A 21,819-nucleotide genomic window follows, 5' to 3' on the forward strand; every position below is an offset into this window, starting at 1 on the left:
CAAAGTGAACGTGCCTAAATAAAGGCCCTGGTACAGACTGAAAGCTTGGGAGCAGCTATTTACCCAGGCGGGAAACCCAGGCAGTCACTTCCTGGGGAGCTTAACATGTTTTGGAAGTCCTTGTTAAAAGCCTGTACATGGGTATGACTTGACGAAGTTTTTCCACGTCAAGCTCTAGAACCTATGTACAAACCAGTATAGTCTGGCAGGCTCTCAACAGGTCCTCAGAGAAATTCCTAGACTTCTCTATGGCTCATCCATCTGTTTGCTGAGTTGGGTTAACATGGGATGTATTTCACTCTGGGTCCAACCAGGAGGCAGAAACCACATCATAATTCAAGCAGGGGAAGTTTAAAAATATGATAATTGAGTAATGATAGATGGGGAAATAGTGGAAATAGTGTCAGACTTTATTTTGGGGGGCTCCAAAAGCACTGCAGATGGTGACTGCAGCCATGAAATTAAAAGACGCTTACTCCTTGGAAGGAAAGTTATGACCAACCTAGACAGCATATTAAAAAGCAGAGATATTACTTTGCCAACAAAGGTTCACCTAGTCAAGGCTATGGTTTTTCCAGTGGTCACGTATGGATGTGAGAGTTGGACTGTGAAGAAAGCTGAGCGCTGAAGAATTGATGCTTTTGAACTGTAGTGTTGGAGAAGACTCTTGAGAGTCCCTTGGACTACAAGGAGGTCCAACCAGTCCATTCTAAAGGAGATCAGTCCTGGGTGTTCATTGGAAGGACTGATGCTAAAGCTGAAACTCCAAAACTTTGGCCACCTCATGCGAAGAGTTGACTCATTGGAAAAGATCCTGATGCTGGGAGGGATTGGGGGCAGGAGGAGAAGGGAACGACAGAGCATGAGATGGCTGGATGGCATCACCGACTCAATGGACATGAGTTTGAGTGAACTCTGGGAGTTGGTGATGGACAGGGAGGCCTGGCGTGCTGCGATTCATGGGGTCACAAAGAGTCAATCACAACTGAGCAACTGAACTGAACTGAACTGAAAGACAGAACAATAAATTATAATTGAGAACTATAAAGGGCTTCCCTGGTGGCTCAGTGGTAACGAATCTCCTGCCAATTCAGGAGACGCAGAGGACAAGGGTTCAATCCCTGGGTTGGGAAGATCACCTAGGCATGGCAATCCACTCCAGTATTCTTGCCTGGAGAATCCCATGGACAGAGAAGTCTAATGAGCTACAGTCCATAAGGTTGCAAAAAAGTCAGTCATGATTTAGTGATTAAACAACAAAGATGGAATAGAACTCTAAAAGGTGCCCTATACTAGATGAAAGGTACCCCAAACAGGACAAACATGGAAGCAAGGTTTGTATCCTGTTGAAGAAGGTACAGGAAGCAGTTCCTGGGTGGTCAGGATGGTCCAGTCACCAGAAAAGCGGAAAAACCCTCAAGGGTGCCGGTACAAAGCCTGGAATATAAGAGTCCCCATGCGGAGGGAGGCAGGAAGCAAACCTTGGAGACTGCTGGGAGGGTGGGCGGAGAGAACAAGGGTGCACAGGGAGTCATGTCCACACAGGAAGTCCGGCTACCACTGCACCCAGGAGCTGGAGAGACCTCCCTCTGCAGGAGCTTAGCATGACAATGCATGGCTGGACAGGAAGTGCTCAGGGCCACTGCACAGCACAAACATACATGGCCAGCTCTCTAGATGGTCAGGACCACCAGCAAGCTGGGTTGGGCTCAGGCTCCCCAGTATATTACAGCCATGAGAGCTGCAGACAGGACAAGGCAGGCACACATGGGGGAAAGCTGCAGCCTGCAAGCCCATGGGAAAACCAGCAGGCTCTGTAGGAGCCTGATTTTAGACTCTGGAAAGCAGGAAGGAAAACCTCTTTCTCCTGCAACATCCTCTTCAGAGCCCTCAACTTGAGAGAAGGCAAAGGAAAAATATTGGAAGAGCTCTGATCCATTTTCATAGATCAGACAACAAAGGGTGGACTGGGAGCTGACAGACAATAGTTAAAAACTGGTACGAGTTAGAGATCTCTCGATCACCAACCTGAAGTCATTTCCCACCATGAACATCATTATTTGAGTCTGAAGTTAGGTGGAAAGTGTATAAAACATGGGTCCTGTACAGTGAACTAATAAATAAGTAATAAATACGTGACAGTACATTTGTCAACAGCAGAGGATGAGGCAGGACCCGAGTGGAGCTTCAAACAGGGTAGATTTCAGAGAAGTGCAGGGCAGGCAAGCCGTGGGCGGGGCTACAGAGTTTCTGCTTGCAGAGCAGCAGCCAGTCTGTGGCCAGATAGGTTCTGAGGCGACTGGAGAAAGCAGATTAAGCCCAAGGGCTCTCCATGGGATAGGCATGCACCATGCCTATATCTAAGTAACAAGTGCTGCTGCCAGAGAGATAGTCACAATGTGCTTTCACAGCCCCTGTATTTAAAAAAAAACAAAACAAAATCTGACTAAATCACACAGGAATATGAAATAAGGGGAAAATGAAGAACAGCTCCAAATTTGACCTCCAAGTTCATTACAAATACAACTGGCTATTGTGTTCAGAGATTTAATTTTTGTAAAGCAGATCTGGACAGGGGACAGCAGCAAGATCTGCATGACTCACCTTCCATCATGCCTGCTTGCTCAGTTGCTTCAGTCATGTCCGACTCTTTGTGACCCTATGGACTGTAGCCTGCCAGGCTCCTGTGTCCATTGGATTCTCCAGGCAAGAATATTTGAGTGGGTTGCCATGGTCTCCTCCAGGGGATCTTCCCGACCCAGAGATCGAACCTGCATCTCCTGCACGGCAGGCGGATTCTTTACCCACTAAGCCACCAACAGATCTCTGAAGTACCTCTGACAGAGTACAGGCATTTGGCCTGTCTTCCCTGTAACTCAAACCGTAAAGAATCTGCCTGCAACACAGGAGACCCAGGTTCTATCCCTGGGTCAGGAAGATCCCCTGGAGGAGGGCATGGCAACCCACTCCAGTTAATCAATATCTTTGCCTAGAAAATCCCATGGACAGAGGAGCCTGGCAGGCTACAGTCCATGGAATTGCAAAGAGTCAAACACAATTGCGCGAGTAACACTACTACTACCCAATCACTAACCCACGAGTTGTTTCTGACTTTCCCTATAATTGGAAAAAAAAAAAATCTGATGAACAACCTCATTTGTGTGTCTTTATACACTGTCTTATTATTTCCTTTGAAAAAATTACAAAGAGAACAATCAAGTTATTCCAAGTCCTTCCTCATAAAAAAAAAAAAAAAAAGCCAGACTATACAACACCAGAGAGCACAGAGCTTTCCACATTGACTGTGGACCTTGTCCTTCTTTTAAATCTACACACAAAAACAACCTCTGCATGTTCTAACTCATCATTGCTGTACTTCCTTCCTGACTTCCCACTCCTCACACCCTTTGCCCATTTTTAACGTCAGGATATTCTCAACTAACCATCACAAGCTCAAAAATGTGAAGCCATTAGCCTGAGGTTACAAAGCTAATCTGAGTAGAGCCAGGACTTGGACCCTGGACCCTGACCCCGAGTCTAAACTCTTACTCTTTCTACCATACAACCTTGTTGCTCAGAAGATATCAAGAATCCTCAAATAAAACTGCAATTAAAAAAAAAAAAGACTTAGGCAGTGAAGTCACTGCATTTGTGGATACCCGGAAACATGCAGGTAGTTCCAAAGAAAGTCAGGGGGTCGAGTTTTTTGAGAAGCATGAGAAAGGAATAATGTAGACAAAATCTCCAGCTGGGAGCCAGTCCCTGGTTGAAGGTGCCCAGAGATCCTGGCCCGCTCGCTCGGGCGGGTACCACCCCTGCTGAGGGTGGAGTCCCTGCCGTCTCTGCAGCAGGCGTTAATCCACACTGAGGAATGAGAGACTGGCAGCGCTTGCACCGGCCTAGTCTAACAAACCTACTGGGCAAACACTTGTCAAGAGCTTTTACAAGGAGAAAATGCTACCTTTCCTCGCCCTTCCCTTCACTCTGGCACCACAGCCAGAGACAGCAGGGATTCCAGCCTGGTCCTCCCACCGGCCACCTGCCAGAGGTGAGCTCCCAGCCAGCCAGCAGCCCAGCTCCCCAGGCTCCCTGAGGAAGGGACACTAGTCTGCATCAAAAAAAAAAAAAAAAACGGGTGATGGACGAGCAATGTTGGCCACAAACTGTACCCTCTCTCCAGAACATGCACAGGCATTCCGCACACAGACCCTATCCTGAGTTTGTTGCCCACAGAAGTTATAAGGCTTTTCCAGGGCCTTAGAGCTCAGGGACTCCAACCTTCTCCGGTAGAGAAAACCAAGGCACAGGAAGGCACAGAGCCTCGCCCAAGGTCAGCACAGGGAGGAGGCCAGCACTGAGAATCACCATCAGTGACAAAGTCTTCTCACAGCTTTGATTCTGGGCTATCAACATAAAAAACAAGGCCAGCACCACCTCCTGTGGCGCCTTCCCTGAACACAGCCCCCACCTGTGGTTTTCTTACTTCCTCTTTGCGTCTTAACACTAAATACACATTTATCTGACTTATCACACCTCGTGGGGAAGGAGTCTGACACACCTCACAGGGCATGTGGGCATTAACAGCAGGAGCTGAGCCATTCCATTTCTGTCTCTCTAGTGTCTGGCTTGGAGAAGGCAATGACACCCCACTCCAGTACTCCTGCCTGGAAAATCCCATGGATGGAGAAGCCTGGTAGGCTGCAATCTATGGGGTCGCTGAGAGTCAGACACAACCACTTTCACTTTTCACTTTCACGCACTAGAGAAGGAAATGGCAACCCACTCCAGTGTTCTTGCCTGGAGAATCCTATGGACAGGGGAGCCTGGTAGGCTGCTGTCTATGGGGTCGCACAGAGTCGGACATGACTGAAGCGACTTAGCACCAGCAGCAGCAGTGTCAGGCTGACAACAGTAAAACTTGAGGACAAGAAGGACATAACCGGGGAGGGGCAGTAAAGAAACAAGGACCTAATAAAAGTTTTATTCTTTCACCTTTTTCCTCTTTTGCTCCACACAAAGCACTGTTGAGTAATTTCACACACAGGCCCTATATCTCCAGGTCCCCCAGAGACCCTCCCTGGCCCCTGACTGTCTTGTGTGTCAGGCCAGGCCACTTTTCTTCACAACTATCATCCTGGGGTTTCCCCTCCGTGCCTCGTCCACGAGGACAACATCACTGGGTATCATCTCAATACAGGACATCACCAAAAAATCCCAGGAGGACTTCCCTGGAGGGCCAGCCATTAGGAATCCACCTGCCAAGTCAGGAGACATGGGTTCGATCCCTAGTCCAGGAAGATTCCACGTGCCACGGAGCAACTAAGCCCAAGTGCCACAACTACTGAGCCTGCGAGCCCTGGAGTTTGTGCTCTGCAACAAAAGAAGCCACCGCAATGAGAAGCCCGTGCACGCAACTAGAGAGCAGCCCCGGCTCACCCCAGCTAGAGAAAGGCCACACATAGCAACAAAGACCCAATGTAGTCAAAAGTAAATAAATAATAATTTTTAAATTGTTTTTAATTAAAAAAAAATCTTTGGAAACATTTGTCTCATACAATTAAACAAATCTGTAAACAAACACAGGTCCAAGGGATGGAAGATGGGAAGAAGGTAATTAAAAATTAATAAAAATACTGGACTGGAAACTAAGTTATCATTATTTAATATTAAGTATATAAACTAAGTTATCAGTCTGACCTTGTGTAAGTGCTTCTGGAAAGAAGCAGGCCGTCAGCCACGGCCTGGTGATCTAGGTGGACAGAGATGGAGAGGGGAGGAGAGAATCTGGTGCTTGCTGTGTGGGCTCCTGTCTACAGGAACGTATAGAGAAAAGCTGGTGAAATCAACTGAGAAAGAATACTTTCACCTATCACTGAAAAGAGATTATTGTCATTTTACATAGTAAAATGCATGAAAAACTCAAAGACTAATTTAACAAAATCAAAAGTTGACTCTCCTCAAAGTTTCTGGACTTTCAGAATCATATCATTCCTCATCACTTAATTTCATGGACAGTAATAAATGACCATAAAGTGAAACTTTTCGATTTTTAAGACAATCACTTTAATGTTAAGCATTTGAGCAGCCAAATCCATCTACCACTATCACAGAGATTCACCTGTATCACTTCCAAAAGGTACTCTGTGCTGTGCTGTGCTTAGTCGCTCAGTCGTGTCTGACTTTTTGCAACTCCATAGACTGCAGCCTGCCAGGCTCTTTGGTCCACTGGGATTCTCCAGGCAAGAATACTGGAGTGGGCTGCCATGCTCTCCTCCAGCCAAAAGGTACTCTACAAACTTTCAAATCAACCAATGCTCTTCCCAATTCTATTAAATTTGGTAATTCTTGCCCCCATGAATTGTAGGGTTTGAAAGCATCTCCATCAACTCTTGCAAACCCAAAGTTTACATCTGTTTACATTTATCTCCAAAATATAAATATAATCTCCCAAAATAAATATTGTTTGAACATGCTGCAAGTTGGGACTGCATTAATACTAGTGACATTCACTGTGTTTAACTTAAGTAATTTAATAAATTGCCTTGGGAAGTCTTAATTTCTTGGCTGTGTGTATGAAGGTTTCCCAGTGACGAATTTCCTTAAAGAGTATTTCCCCTTGGGCACAATGAAGGGGGCTGCTGCTGCTAAGTCACTTCAGTCGTGTCCGACCCTTAGCGACCCCACGGACTACAGCCAACCAGGCTGCTCCATCCATGGGATTTTCTAGGCAATAGTACTGGAGTGGCTTGCCATTGCCTTCTCCAAATGAAGGGGGCACCAGTGAGCATAAAGTACCATGCTTCAGGCTCCAGGACTCCCTGCTTAAACATCTGGAGTCTCTTAAAGAAGCAGCTTTGAGATAACTGTCTGAATCACTCAGAATTGTGATTGTCATGTAGTGAACAGTATGAGCTTGGACTCAGTAACCCTGGTCCATTTGCCTGGAAGTGTGCCTAAGGCCCAAGAGTAAGAAACAACTTTGCAACTAAACCACAACAAAAAGAATGTTGCCTATAGCCTGAAATATACAGGATAGCCCATTCTCAAAGCTCTAATCCTTAAAGGTATAACACTTCCTACTGCAAGGAGATCCAACCAGTTCATTCTAAAGGAGATAAGTCCTGGGTGTTCATTGGAGGGACTGATGCTAAAGCTGAAACTCCAATACTTTGGCCACCTCATGCGAAGAGTTGACTCATTGGAAAAGACTCTGATGCTGGGAAAGATTGGGGGCGGGAGGAGAAGGGGACGACAGAGAGTGAGATGGCTGGATGGCATCACCGACTCTGTGGACATGAGTTTGGGTGAACTCCGGGAGTTGGTGATGGACAGGGAGGCCTGGCGTGCTGTGATTCATGGGGTCGCAAAGAGACACAACTGAGCGACTGAACTGAACTGAATCATACAAAGATGAAAAGTTGCAGAACAGAGAATACATTTGTCTTGCTGAAGGTCTGCAGGGGCATCATGAACTTTAAGACACCTATGTGGACAGCTGCAAGAACAAAGGATTCTGACACCAAGAAGTCTGCAATAACCTACCACACCCCCTCCCCTTTTACTGTGAAAGAAGCCCAAATTCTAACTTGGGTAAGATGATTCTCTGGGACACTAGTCCACCATCTTCTCTGTCTGCCGACTTTCCATATAAAGTCACTACCCCTTGCCTCAGCATCTTGTCTCTCAGTTGACTGCCCTGTCATGTAGTGAACAGTACAAGCTTGGACTCAGTAACACTGCTACATGTGCCTGGATGCATGAAAAAGACCCAAGGAGATATACAATGGTTACTGAGGTATCCTTATTTTACAGATAAATGATCTGCTTCCAGAAACTTATTCAAGGTTCCCAAGACAGAGAGTGGAGGGAGGGGGCATGAACAGGGAACCCAGATGAGCTGCTCCCAGCCTGCAAGTCCATCTAAGCTATTGCCAAACTTGAATTCAGGCACAGAGCTGCAGGGTTGGCACAGCCAGGACGGAGGAGCGTGACGCACCCCTTCCTCCTTAAGCACTCTCACAAAGACCTCATCCAAGATCCAAGCATGCCATCCTCAAAACCTCCCGGGACACAGCACCCCTTAAAAACAACTGTGGTCCTCATCCACACCACGGCTCATGCTGGAGTCTCCCAGCTGGAAACATCCATCCTCTTACTTCTCAATCCTGCTCCCAGGCTTAAAAGTACAGGTTCAAATGCCACCTCCTCCTCCGTGAGGATAGGCTCAGTTCCCCCGGTGCACTGTATTTAATCTACTCTCCTTCTAGCATTTGGGATTCCCCCAAACTGAAGCCCCTCAAACGGAGTACCAAGAGTTAGTTATCCAGAACCACCCCACCTCCAGCAACATGTCCCAACCTGAACAGTGCCAGGTGAGCTGACAGCCACTCTCCTCAACCCTGAGGGAGGCATGAACAAGAGGCTCCCCAACCTACAGGCTTTAACTATGAGGTCAAAGCACCCCAAATGGTGAGTGCCAGGCTCTGCCGCTTGCACACAACACATCCAATTAAAATGCAAGCCCCCTGGGATCCCACTTCTCCTGAGTCAGGGACAGTCTTGTCCCAGAAGACAACCCTTCTAGTGATAAGTGGCCCTGGGGTGGCAACTTCAGGACAGAATACCAAACAAGCAGAGTGGTTCCCCTCTCTTCCAGCCTCCATCTCCCAGATTTCTTTCCTGCCTCTTCTCCAGTTTCTCAAATGTTGGTTAATTGTCAACAAGTTACTAACAGGTGCCTGAGGACTGTTTTTAGGTTTTTTAAAAATATCAAAATAAATCATACTGATTTAAAATATACATCCTTAACACAGTGACATTTTGGCCTTTTGTCCAAATGTTCTATTAAAGGAAAAGCTGTTCAACCAAGACTTAATGTCTACATATTTAAAGAAGGGATGAAATAGTAACATCACTTTCTCTGGCCACCTGCCAAGAAAAATTTGTGTTGCCACAATAAAAGAGAACACATTGTTTGCTCAGTATATGAGCATACTGCTGAGCAGCTTAGAAATTGGGCCTCTTTAACCAAGAACCAAGCAGTTTAAATCACTCAATGTTATTGTATTTTTATTGGAATATAGTTGATTTACAATGCTGTGTTAGTTTCAGGTGTACAGCAAGGAGAATCAGTTACACATATATCCACTCTTTTCTTATATTCTTTTCCCCTATAGGTCATCAGTCAGTTCAGTTCAGTTCAGTCGCTCAGTTGTGTCCGACTCTCCGTGACCCCATGAATCACAGCACGCCAGGCCTCCCTGTCCATCACCAACTCCCGGAGTTCACTCAAACTCATGTCCACAGTGTCGGTGATGCCATCCAGCCATCTCATTCTCTGTCGGCCCCTTCTCCTCCCCATCACAGAGTGTCAAATAGAGCTCCCTGTGCCATACACAGTAGGTCCTTATTAGTTATCTATTTTGAATGTAGTAGTGTGTATATTATTTCCCTGTAGCTCAAGTGGTAAAGAATCTGCCTGTGATGCATGAGACGAGGGTTTGATCCCTGGGTCAGGAAGATCCCCTGGAGAAGGGAATGGCAACCCACTCCAGTATTCTTGCCTGGAGAATTCCATGGACAGAGAAGCCTGGCAGGCTATGGTCTGTGGGGTCGCAAAGAGTCGGACACAACTGAGCAACTACACACACACACAGTGTGTATATGTCAATCCTGATCTCTCAGTTTATCCTTCCACCCCCTTACCCCTTGGGAACCATCAGTTTGTTTTCTTAAACCACCTAATTTTAAGTGTCTCTGTGAATGTCACTTTCATTTACCATAGATTACCACCACCTCCTTGAAAACATCTTGGACAAGCAATCCAGGTATTTCTCAGTGCCATACGTACCCTCTGCTCACTCCTTTCTCCCTCGAGGTGTCCAGTCACTCCCAGAACGTCCACCATCTCTACACCGATGACTCCCAATCCCACTATCTCTACACTGATGACTCCCACACCCACGCCTGGAGGTCCACATGAGCTTGCCCTCTCACTCTCAAGGGTGCCCACACAGCATCTCAGGCTCCTGTGGGGCAGGGGCCAAAAAGGGGAGACCATCTTGCTGAAACCAGTGATGGCTCCCTGGGGCTTCGTTATGTCACTCTCTGTATCTGCACTTGTTTAAAAATTTCTATTATAAAGAAGCTTTTTTTTTTAAGAGGATCCATCAGAACCTTGAAAAAATTCAAGAGAATCAGTCAGTTAAAAATAGGAGTATTCATGAGAGATATTTTAAGTTCATTTGAAGAAAAATAACTCCTTATGTCATGAAGGGAAAAGAAAAAAAGGGATGCATCTCATTTACTTTAAAGAATAAAACCTACATTAAGTTCCTTATAAACAAGCATCAAATTTAGCCATAAAATAAAAAATGTCAAATATATGGTATTAGTTACAAACGTTAAATAATATAAAGAGAATGGTATTTGTAATAAACCCACTTTGACCCTTTCATTGTTAGGTACATAGACTTGATCCTGAAAACAACACCAGGCTTCCTACTGAACAATCTACACCCAGACATGAAGCTGGTTTTTGTTTTGCCTTTTTTAAAAAACTGTGTTACTTCCTGATCAGGATTCAAAAAAACAAGCACTTTAAGAAGCATTTGGATGTTAAGTGCTTTTCAAAGAAAATAAACAACAGAATTCTGAAGCACAAATTATAAGCCTTAGCAAGTTTATGGTCCATGGAAATAACCTTACTGGAGTGTTAACACTTTCATATTGGTGGCTGCATAGGATTCAAACAATCCACACACAAGCTTGCCTGCGCAGGTTTTCTCCTATTATGCAGGAGGTGGGGATGAGGAGGGAACAAGCTAAGTGGGTTGCCATGGATACAAAGATACTTAATATCAGCTCAGGGACCAAAACCTACTTCTAGTTCTCCACATGGACCAGTCTCCCTTTTCAGTAAGTCACTCCCCAGCCCCCACAAGACCGCCCTCCCCGGCGACAACTCTTGCTGCTGCCTGGGCTCCTGTATCAGTGACAATCTCCACTCATCCCCCACCTCCACGTGCTCCCTCTCCAATGGCTCCAGGCACAGGCTGCACTTTCCCTTCTCCATCAACTTCCAGAAAATGTTCTCCGCCTTGCCACGCCCCTTTGTTGTGCCTTGACTTTCCCATCCCCTTCACCTTCTAGAAACTTCAGAGTACGCAGTCTCTCCTGACTTCCCAGAGCACCTAGCACTGCTGGCCACCACCCCTACCCCACCACAAGTTCAGGACCATCTCCTATCCCCGATTCTCTACTGGTTCTTGTGCGTCTTGGCAGCCTCTGATCCTGGCCCCATCGCCCCAAAGGGGCCCTCTCCACAGTTCTGGGCTCAAGCCTACGCTGGGTCTTCCTTCACCTTACACTCCTGTCTTCCAGACCCTCTTCCACACACTACAGCCTCCGGTGTCCCACTAAGAAATGTCCAAATGTACTTCCTTCACACCTGCTTTCCAAATCTCCTCTTTTTCTCTCTCACTTTCAAATAAACCACACATACACACACACACACACTTTAATACTGTACCATCCCTGACCTGGTTTGGGCCCTCAGTTTTCCCCCAGCAAGACTGATGAAGTGACCTAAGCCGACACATATCAAACACCTATTTAAACTAAGCAATGTTTCAAACAGACTAAGAATGAAGTTATGTGGCTGATTATCACAAGATTGATAGTGCTTAGACGAAATATAAGGCACAGTACAGGGGGAAAGAAAGGAAAGGGTTAGAGATAGCCTCTCTTTTCAGAGAGTTGGTTAGGGGGCAGGAGAGAGGGGAGGCAATTCCAAGAAGAGGGGACAGCCTATGTAAAGGCCAGAGACAGGAGAGCCCGAAGGCCAGCATGGCTGCAGAGACTTGAGTTGGGGGAGAGCTAATGTCATCGGGTCCAAGCTTATTCTCCTCGCCATTACACAGGCCAATAAAACCAAGAGACGCGGTGTTGGGCTAAGGAACACGACTTTATTAGAGCAGGCAGACCAAGAAGATGGCTAAGACTAAAGTCTCAAATAACCATCTTGTCAGGTTTGGATGCCAGGTTCTTTTATGGATCAGAGATGGGGGGAGGGAGGGGAGGAAACAAAGTAAAAAGGCAAATATCTTCCAGAATGGCAAGCCTCAGACAGGGGAATGTGTTAATTTCTTTCTTACCACCATCTCCAGGCGGACAGGGTTCTGAACAAAGGCACTTTAGCTTAACAGTCAAGCAGAGGGGCAGGTTTCTCTGAGACAGGCCATCATGTATGATTACAACAACAAAAGCAACGGAAAGCAAGTCAAAGAGACAGTTTCAACGTGCTGACTTCCAGCTGCAACACTAGGAGAGGCGGTTAACTGAACCAAGGGCTCGACAGGTGACAGAGAAGGTTGGCTTTACTCTGAGGGAGACTTGAGGCCACCAGAGGATTCCAAGTAAAGAAGTTATGTAATGCAATTTCCGTTTTTAAAGATCTCTCCAGCTTCTTCCTGAGAACAGACTGTTGTGGGGCAAATGGGAAGCAGGGAGCCCCATTAGGAGATCATGAAATGACCCGGGCCCACAGTCACAACCCCTTCACACCCATCTCTCTGGCTCAAGCTCATCTTCCTGGTAAATGCAAGCCTGACCATGACATGTCATCATGTCCTCTCTGCAAGGACTTTCCACGGCTCCCCACGACCTCCCTGACCAAGCATTGCTTCTTCACACAGTCATCAAGGCTGCATGGTGTCCTATGACCTCTCCCTAAAGCACCCTGTCCTCGAAACACACAGGATCACCCGCTGCTTCCCTGAAAAAGGGCCACAAGCCTGCGATCCCTACCGCCTCTGCCCTCCTTTCTCTGCCCTTAAGTTATCTATTCATCCACCAAGGCTAAACCCAAACTCAACTTCCTCCGGAGCCTTTCTTGGCTGCCCCCAACTCTGCATTCTTCTTGCACCTCTCTCTATCAGAGTACTCCTTCAACAGTTTCTGGTTAGAGTTCCAACCAGATTGCTAACTCCTTGATGGCAAGCACTGTCCTTGGCCCATTGAAGAATACACAAGGAGCCAAGCATCATGCTAGCCATCCACTAAGTGCTCACTCACTGCATGCTGGCTAAGTGAACGAAGTGACCCTTTTGTTATAAATCATCTTGAGATCTCGGGTGGCAGGTGGTGAGATTGTCCAAGGACAGGTTTTCCCCCTTGGCCACTGTAATCTGGAGGCCAGGGGTCCCCATGATGGAGCCTCTGGGAACTGCATGGTCCAGACACAAGTAGGGCCAGAGTGAGGATGGACCTGTATCCAGGCCTTCAAAACCTTCTGTCCTCTCAGTCAGGCACCACTAGCAAGGCCCATACAATCTGCTTTATATTTCCCTAAAGCATTGGCAACAGGCTTTTCCTGGTCTCATTCTGCAAGTATACAGATGTAGAAAAAAAAGCACTTAGAAGGATCTCAACCAACTAACAGTATTAAGAGATGGAATTAACTTTATTCTCTTCACTTGATTTTGACTGCTTCCCTAAATAAACATAACAAAAAGTCTTTTAGAAAGAATGCCATAGTACCATCAAGAGACACTTAAAAAATGGTTCCAAAAATATAAAGTAGATATATTTTTTTAAAAAGCACTAACACTGGCAACATGAGACCATTGAATATACAATATCACTTATAAAGGAAGACTATAAAACTTGAAACCGTTTTAAATGGGTTGTCTGAAGCACGCAATTAACAACTGGCCCTGTGCTTTCACTCTGAAATAATTATTTTACAAAACATAAGGCAGTAAAATATTGTTCTGGATACCCTGGGCACTTAATGTCTCTTATCTAAATCAAACTCTTCCATGGGTTTCATAGACATGTGTGAACCAGCTGTCATCATTGCACCTCAGCTCACATCACACAGGTGACTAATCAGATCTAGAAGGGACATTTCAAAGACTGTTATTTTATGACTTACAGAGGAAATATCAAAAATGATAGGTGATCAACTATCAACAAATAATAGGTCCTATTTAAGCTGAATGCTACAACAGCAAAGTGTTGACTCAACAAAGATCTGGCTTCTAAATTTCAACAGAAGACCTACACAGCTTTTATTTAGTGAAACAGTATATTAAAACACAGAAGATATAGTTGCTTTAGGTACCATCTTTTTAAAGAAATAAAAGGAGGACAAAGAAAACTGTATGTCAGGCACAGTGCTAGGTATTTTAGGTGTATCATCAAATTAATTTTCTTAGCAAATCTGAGATAATCTCCCCTATTTCACTAAGGAGGAAACTGAGGCTTAGAGTAATTATCACACAGTAATCACATCTGAGTAAGTGGCAAAAATGAAACTCAAATCCAGATCTGTCTCACAAGACTACACACTGTATGAGTCTGGAAATGCCACTTAAATGGAGTTTGCTGCTGCTGCTAGGTCACTTCAGTCGTGTCCGACTCTGTGTGACCCCATAGACAGAAGCCCACGAGGCTCCCCCGTCCAGAACAGGCAAAACCAACATATGATGATATGCATCACATCTAAGATGATGTAAGTCAGAATAATGGTTCCCTCTAGGGGCTGGAGACTGACTAGAAAGTGGCACAGGGACCTTATGGGGTACTGAAATAATTTTCTTGATTTAGCAGTGGACACACATGAGCTGCACACTTAATACTGAACACTTTACACACTTGAAGGGTTTCCCAGGTGGCTCAGCAGTAAAGAATCCGTCTGTCAATGCAGGAGACACGGGTTCAATCCCTGAGTGGGGAAGATCCCCTGGAGACAGAAATGGCAATCCACTCCAGTATTCTTGTCTGGGAAATCCCATGGACAAAGGAGCCTGGAGGGCTACAGTCCATGGGGTCCCAGAAAGTTCCACATGACTTAGCAACTAAACATCACCACCACCTCCAAGTTCATGCTCTTTAACCACTAAACATCACAGAACCACCTGACAGAACTGACCACACTCTAGAATTGACTCCTTGGATAGTCAGTTTTTCAAAACATTTTGGTAAATGAAGTACATCCTAATTCCACCAGAGTGGAGGCATTAGAACAATAAATCTATTTTTAAATGTTAGAGAATGAAAAGTAGAAAGTATCAATTTCCTTACTACTGGGAATTTCCCCTCTGTAGCCACATCAGAATGAAAATAATTTTAAACCTTGCTCTAAAGGAAAGTTCATAGATGCAGAGAAAGTTAATTTGTAACAAAATCTTTAATCTATGGAAGTACCTAAATAAAACTACACAAAATATTTCAAGACATATGTTGTAACTTCATCAACAGTGCTGACCCCCAAAAGAAGTTTGGATTTTGTTATAAAACCTAAGACAAGGCAAGAAGACAAAGTTGGTGGGCAAAGAGCATAAAACTCACAGTAGGGGCATTAAGGCAGTGAGTGTAAAATCTCAATGCAAGTTGTAACAGAAAACTCAAACAACTTTTCCCAGCAGTAAAGTCACTGTGCTGCATATGTCCGATTAATAAACTCTCTCCATCAAGTAACAAGTTCCCACCAAAGCTTTGTTCAGACTAGAAAAATCTCATCATCATCTGGTGATGATGAAATTGTTACATCAATTTGCTCCAAGTCTTACCCCACACATCCATGTTCCTCTTTAGTCAAGAGGTAATTGCCTCTCTTGAGAGAGGAATTTATTCACCCACAATTTGGAGACAGTTTGGCAAGCGTCTAGTTACAGTTATCCCATCTCGGGGGAAGTGGGGAGGGACAGCTGACTCCACACGTGTTGGGTGTATGTCCTTACTAGGTGCCGTGGGTTATGCAAGCCAGGAAACTCAACCTTCAAATTCAGAGCCCAGTTTAAGTTTGTTGAAGGTTTGAAAGCTGCCTGTCGTGTTTTAACAACCTGTACACACCAAAAAGGCCAAGCAATTGACTGAAATGATTTTAATTCCTCCTGAGTATTTGCAAATAAAACCAAAAGGACTTCATGAGAATCTTTCAGCATTGGTAACTCATACACCACTATAGGATACGCTACAAGATTGCATAACCCAATATTATCCCAGATGCAAGAATTGCAACATTTCTAAAAGCAACCATTTGCATGTATTAATTTTTAGTCTTTAAGAACCTGCCTAATAAAACTGTTAAAAAAAAACAACAAACCCTAAGTAGAGTCAAATATGGCCAATTAAGCCTGGGTTTGATGCCTGGGTTGGGAGGATCCCATGGAAGAGGGCAAGGCAACCCACTCCAGTATTCTGCCTGGAGAATTCCTGGGACAGGAGCCAGGTGGGCTGCAGAGTTGGAAACAACTGAGCAACTAAACTAAGTACAGCAAACAGGCCAGCTAGAATGAATGAAAAGCACCGACCCAGTATGTTAAGATAGGGTGTGTCTTAAGTACATCCACAGCCCTGGTTCAGCATTCCTAAATTATGTGGTTCATGGGGTCCCAAAGTGTCGGACACAACTGAGCGACTGAACTGAAATTATGGTTGGGGGGGGAAACCCAAAAAAACAGCATTGTCAGAAAACATTGGAACTTTGAAGTTTTGAAGGGGAACAGAATACGCCACCCTTAAATATTTCAGTTTGACACAATGATTATTTTGAATTAAAGTTACTTGAGAGACCAGCCAATATAAGGACACTCTGACCTGCTCTGTTCCCCTGAAAGCAGATCAATCTTCCATAAGAAGGTACCCTCCTTGAGGGTAGAAGGCATCCTTATCACCAGAGACAGGGAATTCAGGGCTGAGAGGGTTGCACAAACAAACCTTGTTACTCCTTGACTGATTAGTTACCCTAAACCCAAATCCCTTTGTTTTGTCAATTCTTCACAAATTTGTTTCTTTGTTGAAGGTTTGAAAGCTGCCTGTTGTGGTTACTTCTTTGGGTCGCATGTTTTTAATCCCTGTACATAGAAATGTTTTTCTCCGATTAATCTGTCTGAGATCAATTTATTAGATCAGCCAAAGAACTTAGAAGGGAAAAAAAATTTTCCTCTCCTACAGTTTCAAAGTTTGAGAAACAAAGGATTCACTTTTTCGCTTAACCCTGCATCAGCTGAAAAAGTCCCACACACTTCTACTCAGAACATCTTAGTTTTATATCAACAATGCATCAGGTAATATAAAGCAAAATGATTATTAACTTTTTTGGATTCTCATTCATTTCCTAGTGTAACCTTTAAAAAAAAAACAGCCACACATCTGAGTAAATTGTACAATGAAAAATCAACCATGAATTATCAGTTTCACTTTCCTATTTTTAGCAAACCTTTAGCATCTCAGAGAAATCTAAATTGTGGCCTTTAAAATGCAAAAAACAAGGAAATCTTCAAAATTACAAGCCACCTATGTACACTCAACTCGCCATCAGAAACCCAAGAAAAAATTTATAACTTTTACAAGCATATTATGCTTATTTTCCTCAAAAGATTACCTCATTCCCTGGATTTCAAAAACTATCTGCCATCTGCCAAATTTGGCTGATTTCAGTCTCCAACAAATCTAAATGGTTACTGTTTTTTTTTAAGGGGAAGTTGGTGCCTGGAGGAACTTCTGTACTGATTATACAATGACCACCACTTACTAAGCATTTCTTAACCCCCCATGATGGGTTTTCCAAGTGGCTCAGTGATAAAAAGAATCCGCCTGCCAACACAGAAGCCACAGGAGACATAGGTTCAATGCCTGGGTTGGGAGGATCACTTGGAGGAGGAAATGGCAACCCAATCCAGTATTCTCGCTGGGATAATCCCATGGACAGAGGAGCCTGGTGGGCTACATGCAGTTCACGGCTTCCACTGACTCTCACAAAGAATCAGATAACACTGAGTAACTGAGAACGCACACAACCCCCCATGATGTACAGCGAGGAGTCTGGCAAACACACCATCCTGTTGTTTAGTTGCTAAACTGTGGGCCTCTTCCCTGGTCTTAAAATCTAATCTGGTTTAAGAGCCCTGGGACTCTGTGTGACACTCTCCCAAATTCCACCAAGCTTATTAATAACTTCTATTCAAAAGAAGGTGGCTTCCCAGGTGGCTCAGACGGTAAAGAATCTGCCTGCAATTCAAAAGAAACAGAAGAGGTAACTAGGACTGAGGGAAGAAGTGACGGCCCAGCCCTACCCTCCCTCTGGGTCAGCTGTCAGATCCACAGGGGAGAAACCAGGAGACCGCTCCGGTTGAGAGCCTCAGGGCTGAGCTGGGCTGGGTCTCCGCCTTCCTAGTCCCAGTACAGACCCTGTCGGCCACCTCTTTAACTATCCCCTTACCTCCCGGGGCTACATTACACTGGAAGGATTTGTTATAACAAGTAGAAGCCCATATTCACCAACTGGCTTTGCAATCTGAAAATCTACAGCAAGTCCAACAAGGGAGCGGCAAGAGACTGTGGTAGAATTATTCCAAACGACCGTTCTGCGAAGTTTGGGAGGTTCAGGAGGCCATGGGTGGAGAGCAGGGGAGAAAAGACAAACAAATCACCCTTCTGTTTTAAGGAGAAGGAGCCTCCTCTTCAATCCAGGTTTAAAATATATACATTATTTTCAGAGATCTGCTTTCACGCCGTGACACTCGTGCTGAGTACCTCGGCCGCTCCTCCTCACTTGATGTGGAGACAGAGGGTTCTGGGGCTCCCCAGCCCTGAGTGGAAAATACCGTGGCCTGGAAATTAAGGTGACTCGGTTTTACAGGCTCCGGAAGGGTCCGCCTGACATCGCGGGGCAGCCTCCAGGACCTGCGGCCGCGGCCTTCGCAGAGTCCGCACCCCTCCACGCCCACCCCTCCACGCAAGGTGGTTCGCAGAGGCCGGCTAGACCCGCTCCCGCAGCACCCACCCTTCCCCCCCATCCCAGGTTTCGGTCAAGTAGCCTGGTTAATCATTCAACGCCGGCGGCGTGGAATATTTCTGTAGAGGTCAACGCGAAAGGTTTCTCCTAAGTTTCGCAGAAACCAGCCTTTAGGGACCCAGAGGTTGGCAGTGGCCGGTGGATGGGGGTGGGGAGCGACTGCTCGCGTCTCTCGGAACACCTGATCTCCCCATGCGGCACGGGAGGCAGCGCAGTACGAGGGCGGGGTGCGGGGGTGCAGCGTGAGATCAAGCAGGGGCCCCTCCCCAAAACACCTGTGCAATCCAGATGAGGACGCCAGGGCCTCTGCGCCCCCCTTTCCCAGCGCCTGCATCACCCGGCGCGGGCTCCCCCGGAAGTTGGGGTGCAGCGGGGAGGAGGGGGGATGTTCCCGAGTCCTAGGAGGGGAGGTGTGGAATGGGGCAAGAGGCTCGAAAGACACGCTGCCGCGGGTTTCGTTAACCTCCTCCTCTATGACCAGGAAGGTAGCGGGAAAGGTGGGGCGAGGGGGAGGACCAGGACGCCAAGATGCAGGAAGACACCTAGAGTCTGATTCCTCCGCTGGGGCGCCGGTGCGAAGCCGGCACCCTAGAGGAAGCGGGTGGTGGAGGGAGAGAGGAGGGTCCCGCGGCGGGGAAGCCGGGGAACAGAGACAGGAGGGCGCGGGGCCGGCCTGCGGAGGTGAGGCGTGCACACCCGCCCGGCCCTACCTTGTCCGGGAACAGCCTGCTCGGCGGGGCGGGGGCGGGAGATCGCGGCTGCATCCACGTCCCGGCCGCTCCGCGCGGCTCAGCCCGGCGACCACCGCCGCTCTAGCTCCATGCGTGGCGCCCGCGATGGGGCAGCCCGGCGGCGTCGGCGGCAGACTGGCTCCGCCTCGGCTCGGCTCGGCTCCGGCACTTGTTGCCGCCTCGGCCGCTGCCTGGCTCCGGGTTCCGGCTCCCGGCTCAGTCGCCGCCGCAGCGGAGCTCTCCTGGCCCCGCCCCCACCCGAGACACCAATCAGACCCGGCACCGCCCCTCACGTCGCCGCCCCGCCCGGCCCGAGGCCCGGCGCCCGGAGTTTGGAGACGGCTCCGCTCCAGCTTGTCTAGCTGTCCGCGCCCACGATCAGCCGGAGCTCGGCGTTCCTCCTGATTTCCGGGGAACCTCGGCGCCCTCACCTGGAAAGCAGTCTTAAGTTGGGGGGGAAGGAGACTCCCCCACCCCCCCAAGAATTAGCCCCTCGGTGGGGAAAGGGCAGCTCTCAGTTCAAAAGAACCATTTTCCGACTCCAGTCTAACCCAAATCCCTCGTGTTGTCGCCCCATTTTTAATACATCCGGTGCTGGGAAACTAAGCGCTTGAGCGAGGACTCCAGTGGCGTCTTCTGGCCGGAGTCAGTTCGCGACAGGTCCTACACCGAAGCCCGGCGTCCCAAACGCCTGGGCTGAACTTGGGGTTCCACTATGGAAGATTGGGGTAGGGAGAAACAAGTCCAAAAGGGGACTTGACAATTGCTCTCTGCTCATCCAGTACCTGCCACCATCTCTTAGGTGCCCGAATGACGCCTACTTGGCACCGGCACTGGATCTTCGGTTTTATGAAAGCCTCCCAGGACGTGGGGAGAGGAGTTTTGGTGTTTCCTCCAGGTCCCATAAGAGACTCGGGAAGCCAGAAACACAAAATGTCCAGACGCTGGGCCTCGAACCCGCGCCGCTGCGGGGCCCCAGGGGGCAGGGCGGACACCAAGGTGCAGCCTTAATGGCTGAACTGTGACACATATCCCTCCGGCAAGATGGGGGCTTGGCGCTAACCGCAAGCACCCGCCAGAATTCCGGGGACCACTGACCCACCCTCCTATCCTAGCGCCCCCGCCGGCTTGCCAGCGCACTGCATTCTTAAGTAAGTCTAAGTTGCTTTTGACACAAGTTTGAAGGCCCCAGATAAACCCGGCGCGACCGGATGGAGAGGTTGAGCTGGTTTAAAAGGGCTAGCGCAGGCAACTCGTCCCCTGGCACACCGCCGGGAGGTAAGCCTGGCCAGAGGCGCACCTGAAAGCGCCCTCCTCCCCCAGGTATTTATCTCTCCACGAAGAAAGCAATCCCCCTTAGATAATCAGACTGAGAAATTAAGAACACCACACCCACAATTATGTGCATTTTTCAGGAGGCCTTAGGAAGCTAAATTACCTGAAAGTGAAGGAATTGCGAAAGTAATCATTTCAGGAACCTTTGAGCTCGGCCAGCTCAACTGCGGGCCCTTACTCTTAATCCAAACTCAGAGCAAAAGGGCAGCTGGTTGCTGCTGGATGCACTGAGGCTCACTCACCTCATGGGTGCGGGCCTACAAACAGGAATTCTGAGTCAGATCTGGGGAAGCTTTGATTTGCAGCCTTCAGTCCTTTTTGCTTTTACGTTGATCACATGATTCTCCTAAGACCGGGACATAAAGTCCAAACAGTCAGACTTTTGATAATTCATAGAAAAACATCTGGAAGCATGCAGACGAGCTGTCAACCACCATTACCCCAGATGTGGGGTTTGGGGTGTCAGAAGGAATTGAGATGAGTTCTATAACCTTACTGACTCTGATTTTTTTTTTTTCCAGTTATATTAACTTTCATGGGACTTCCCTGGTGGTAAAGAATCTGCCTTCAATGTGGAAGACCCAGGTTCAATCCCTGGGTTGGGAAGATCCCCTGGAGAAGGAAATGGGAACCCACTCCAGTTTTCTTACGTGGAGAATCTCATGGACAGAGGAGCCTAGTGGACTACAGTCCACGGGGTCGAAAAGAGTCCGGCACAACTGAGGGACTAACACACATAACTTTCATAATTTAGAAAACCAATAAAACATTTTTAAAGAATTCAAGATATTAGAAAAAATTTTAAGAGCTCTACAGAATATGTAAATTAAGAAACAAATAAGCCTGTGTCTTTCCTTCTGTGTCAAAATACTTAATTCCAAGTCCATGTTCCCGGGAAAGGAATATGTCTATTGTCACCCTGCTTATTTAACTTCTATGCAGAGTACA

At 46.9% G+C, this 21,819-nt stretch overlaps 2 protein-coding genes across 2 annotated transcripts in view; both read right to left on the reverse strand.

Moving 5' to 3' along the window:
* Positions 1-19,765, reverse strand: part of B3GNT2 (UDP-GlcNAc:betaGal beta-1,3-N-acetylglucosaminyltransferase 2) — a 33,361-nt gene extending 13,596 nt beyond the window's left edge. Inside the window, exon 1 of the mRNA XM_055400292.2 lies at positions 19,516-19,765. The gene's annotated coding sequence lies outside the window, so the exon portion shown is untranslated. The remainder of the gene's footprint in view (positions 1-19,515) is intronic.
* On the reverse strand, positions 3,132-21,308 carry LOC148776136 (uncharacterized). Its single transcript, XM_088841784.1, has 6 exons — positions 21,252-21,308; positions 21,114-21,128; positions 20,322-20,501; positions 19,608-19,967; positions 6,779-19,511; positions 3,132-6,638 (listed from the first exon to the last, which is right to left on the reverse strand). The coding sequence occupies exons 1-5, from the start codon at positions 21,306-21,308 to the stop codon at positions 18,840-18,842; spliced, it is 1,284 nt and encodes a 427-aa protein (XP_088697910.1). The 3' UTR covers positions 3,132-6,638; positions 6,779-18,839.
* Between the last annotated feature and the right edge of the window lie 511 nt (positions 21,309-21,819).

This window comes from Moschus berezovskii, chromosome 11 (genome assembly GCF_049115385.1).
Source record: "Moschus berezovskii isolate FMDL1 chromosome 11, NW_MosBer_1.0, whole genome shotgun sequence".
In the NCBI taxonomy this organism is placed as follows: Eukaryota; Metazoa; Chordata; class Mammalia; order Artiodactyla; family Moschidae; genus Moschus; species Moschus berezovskii.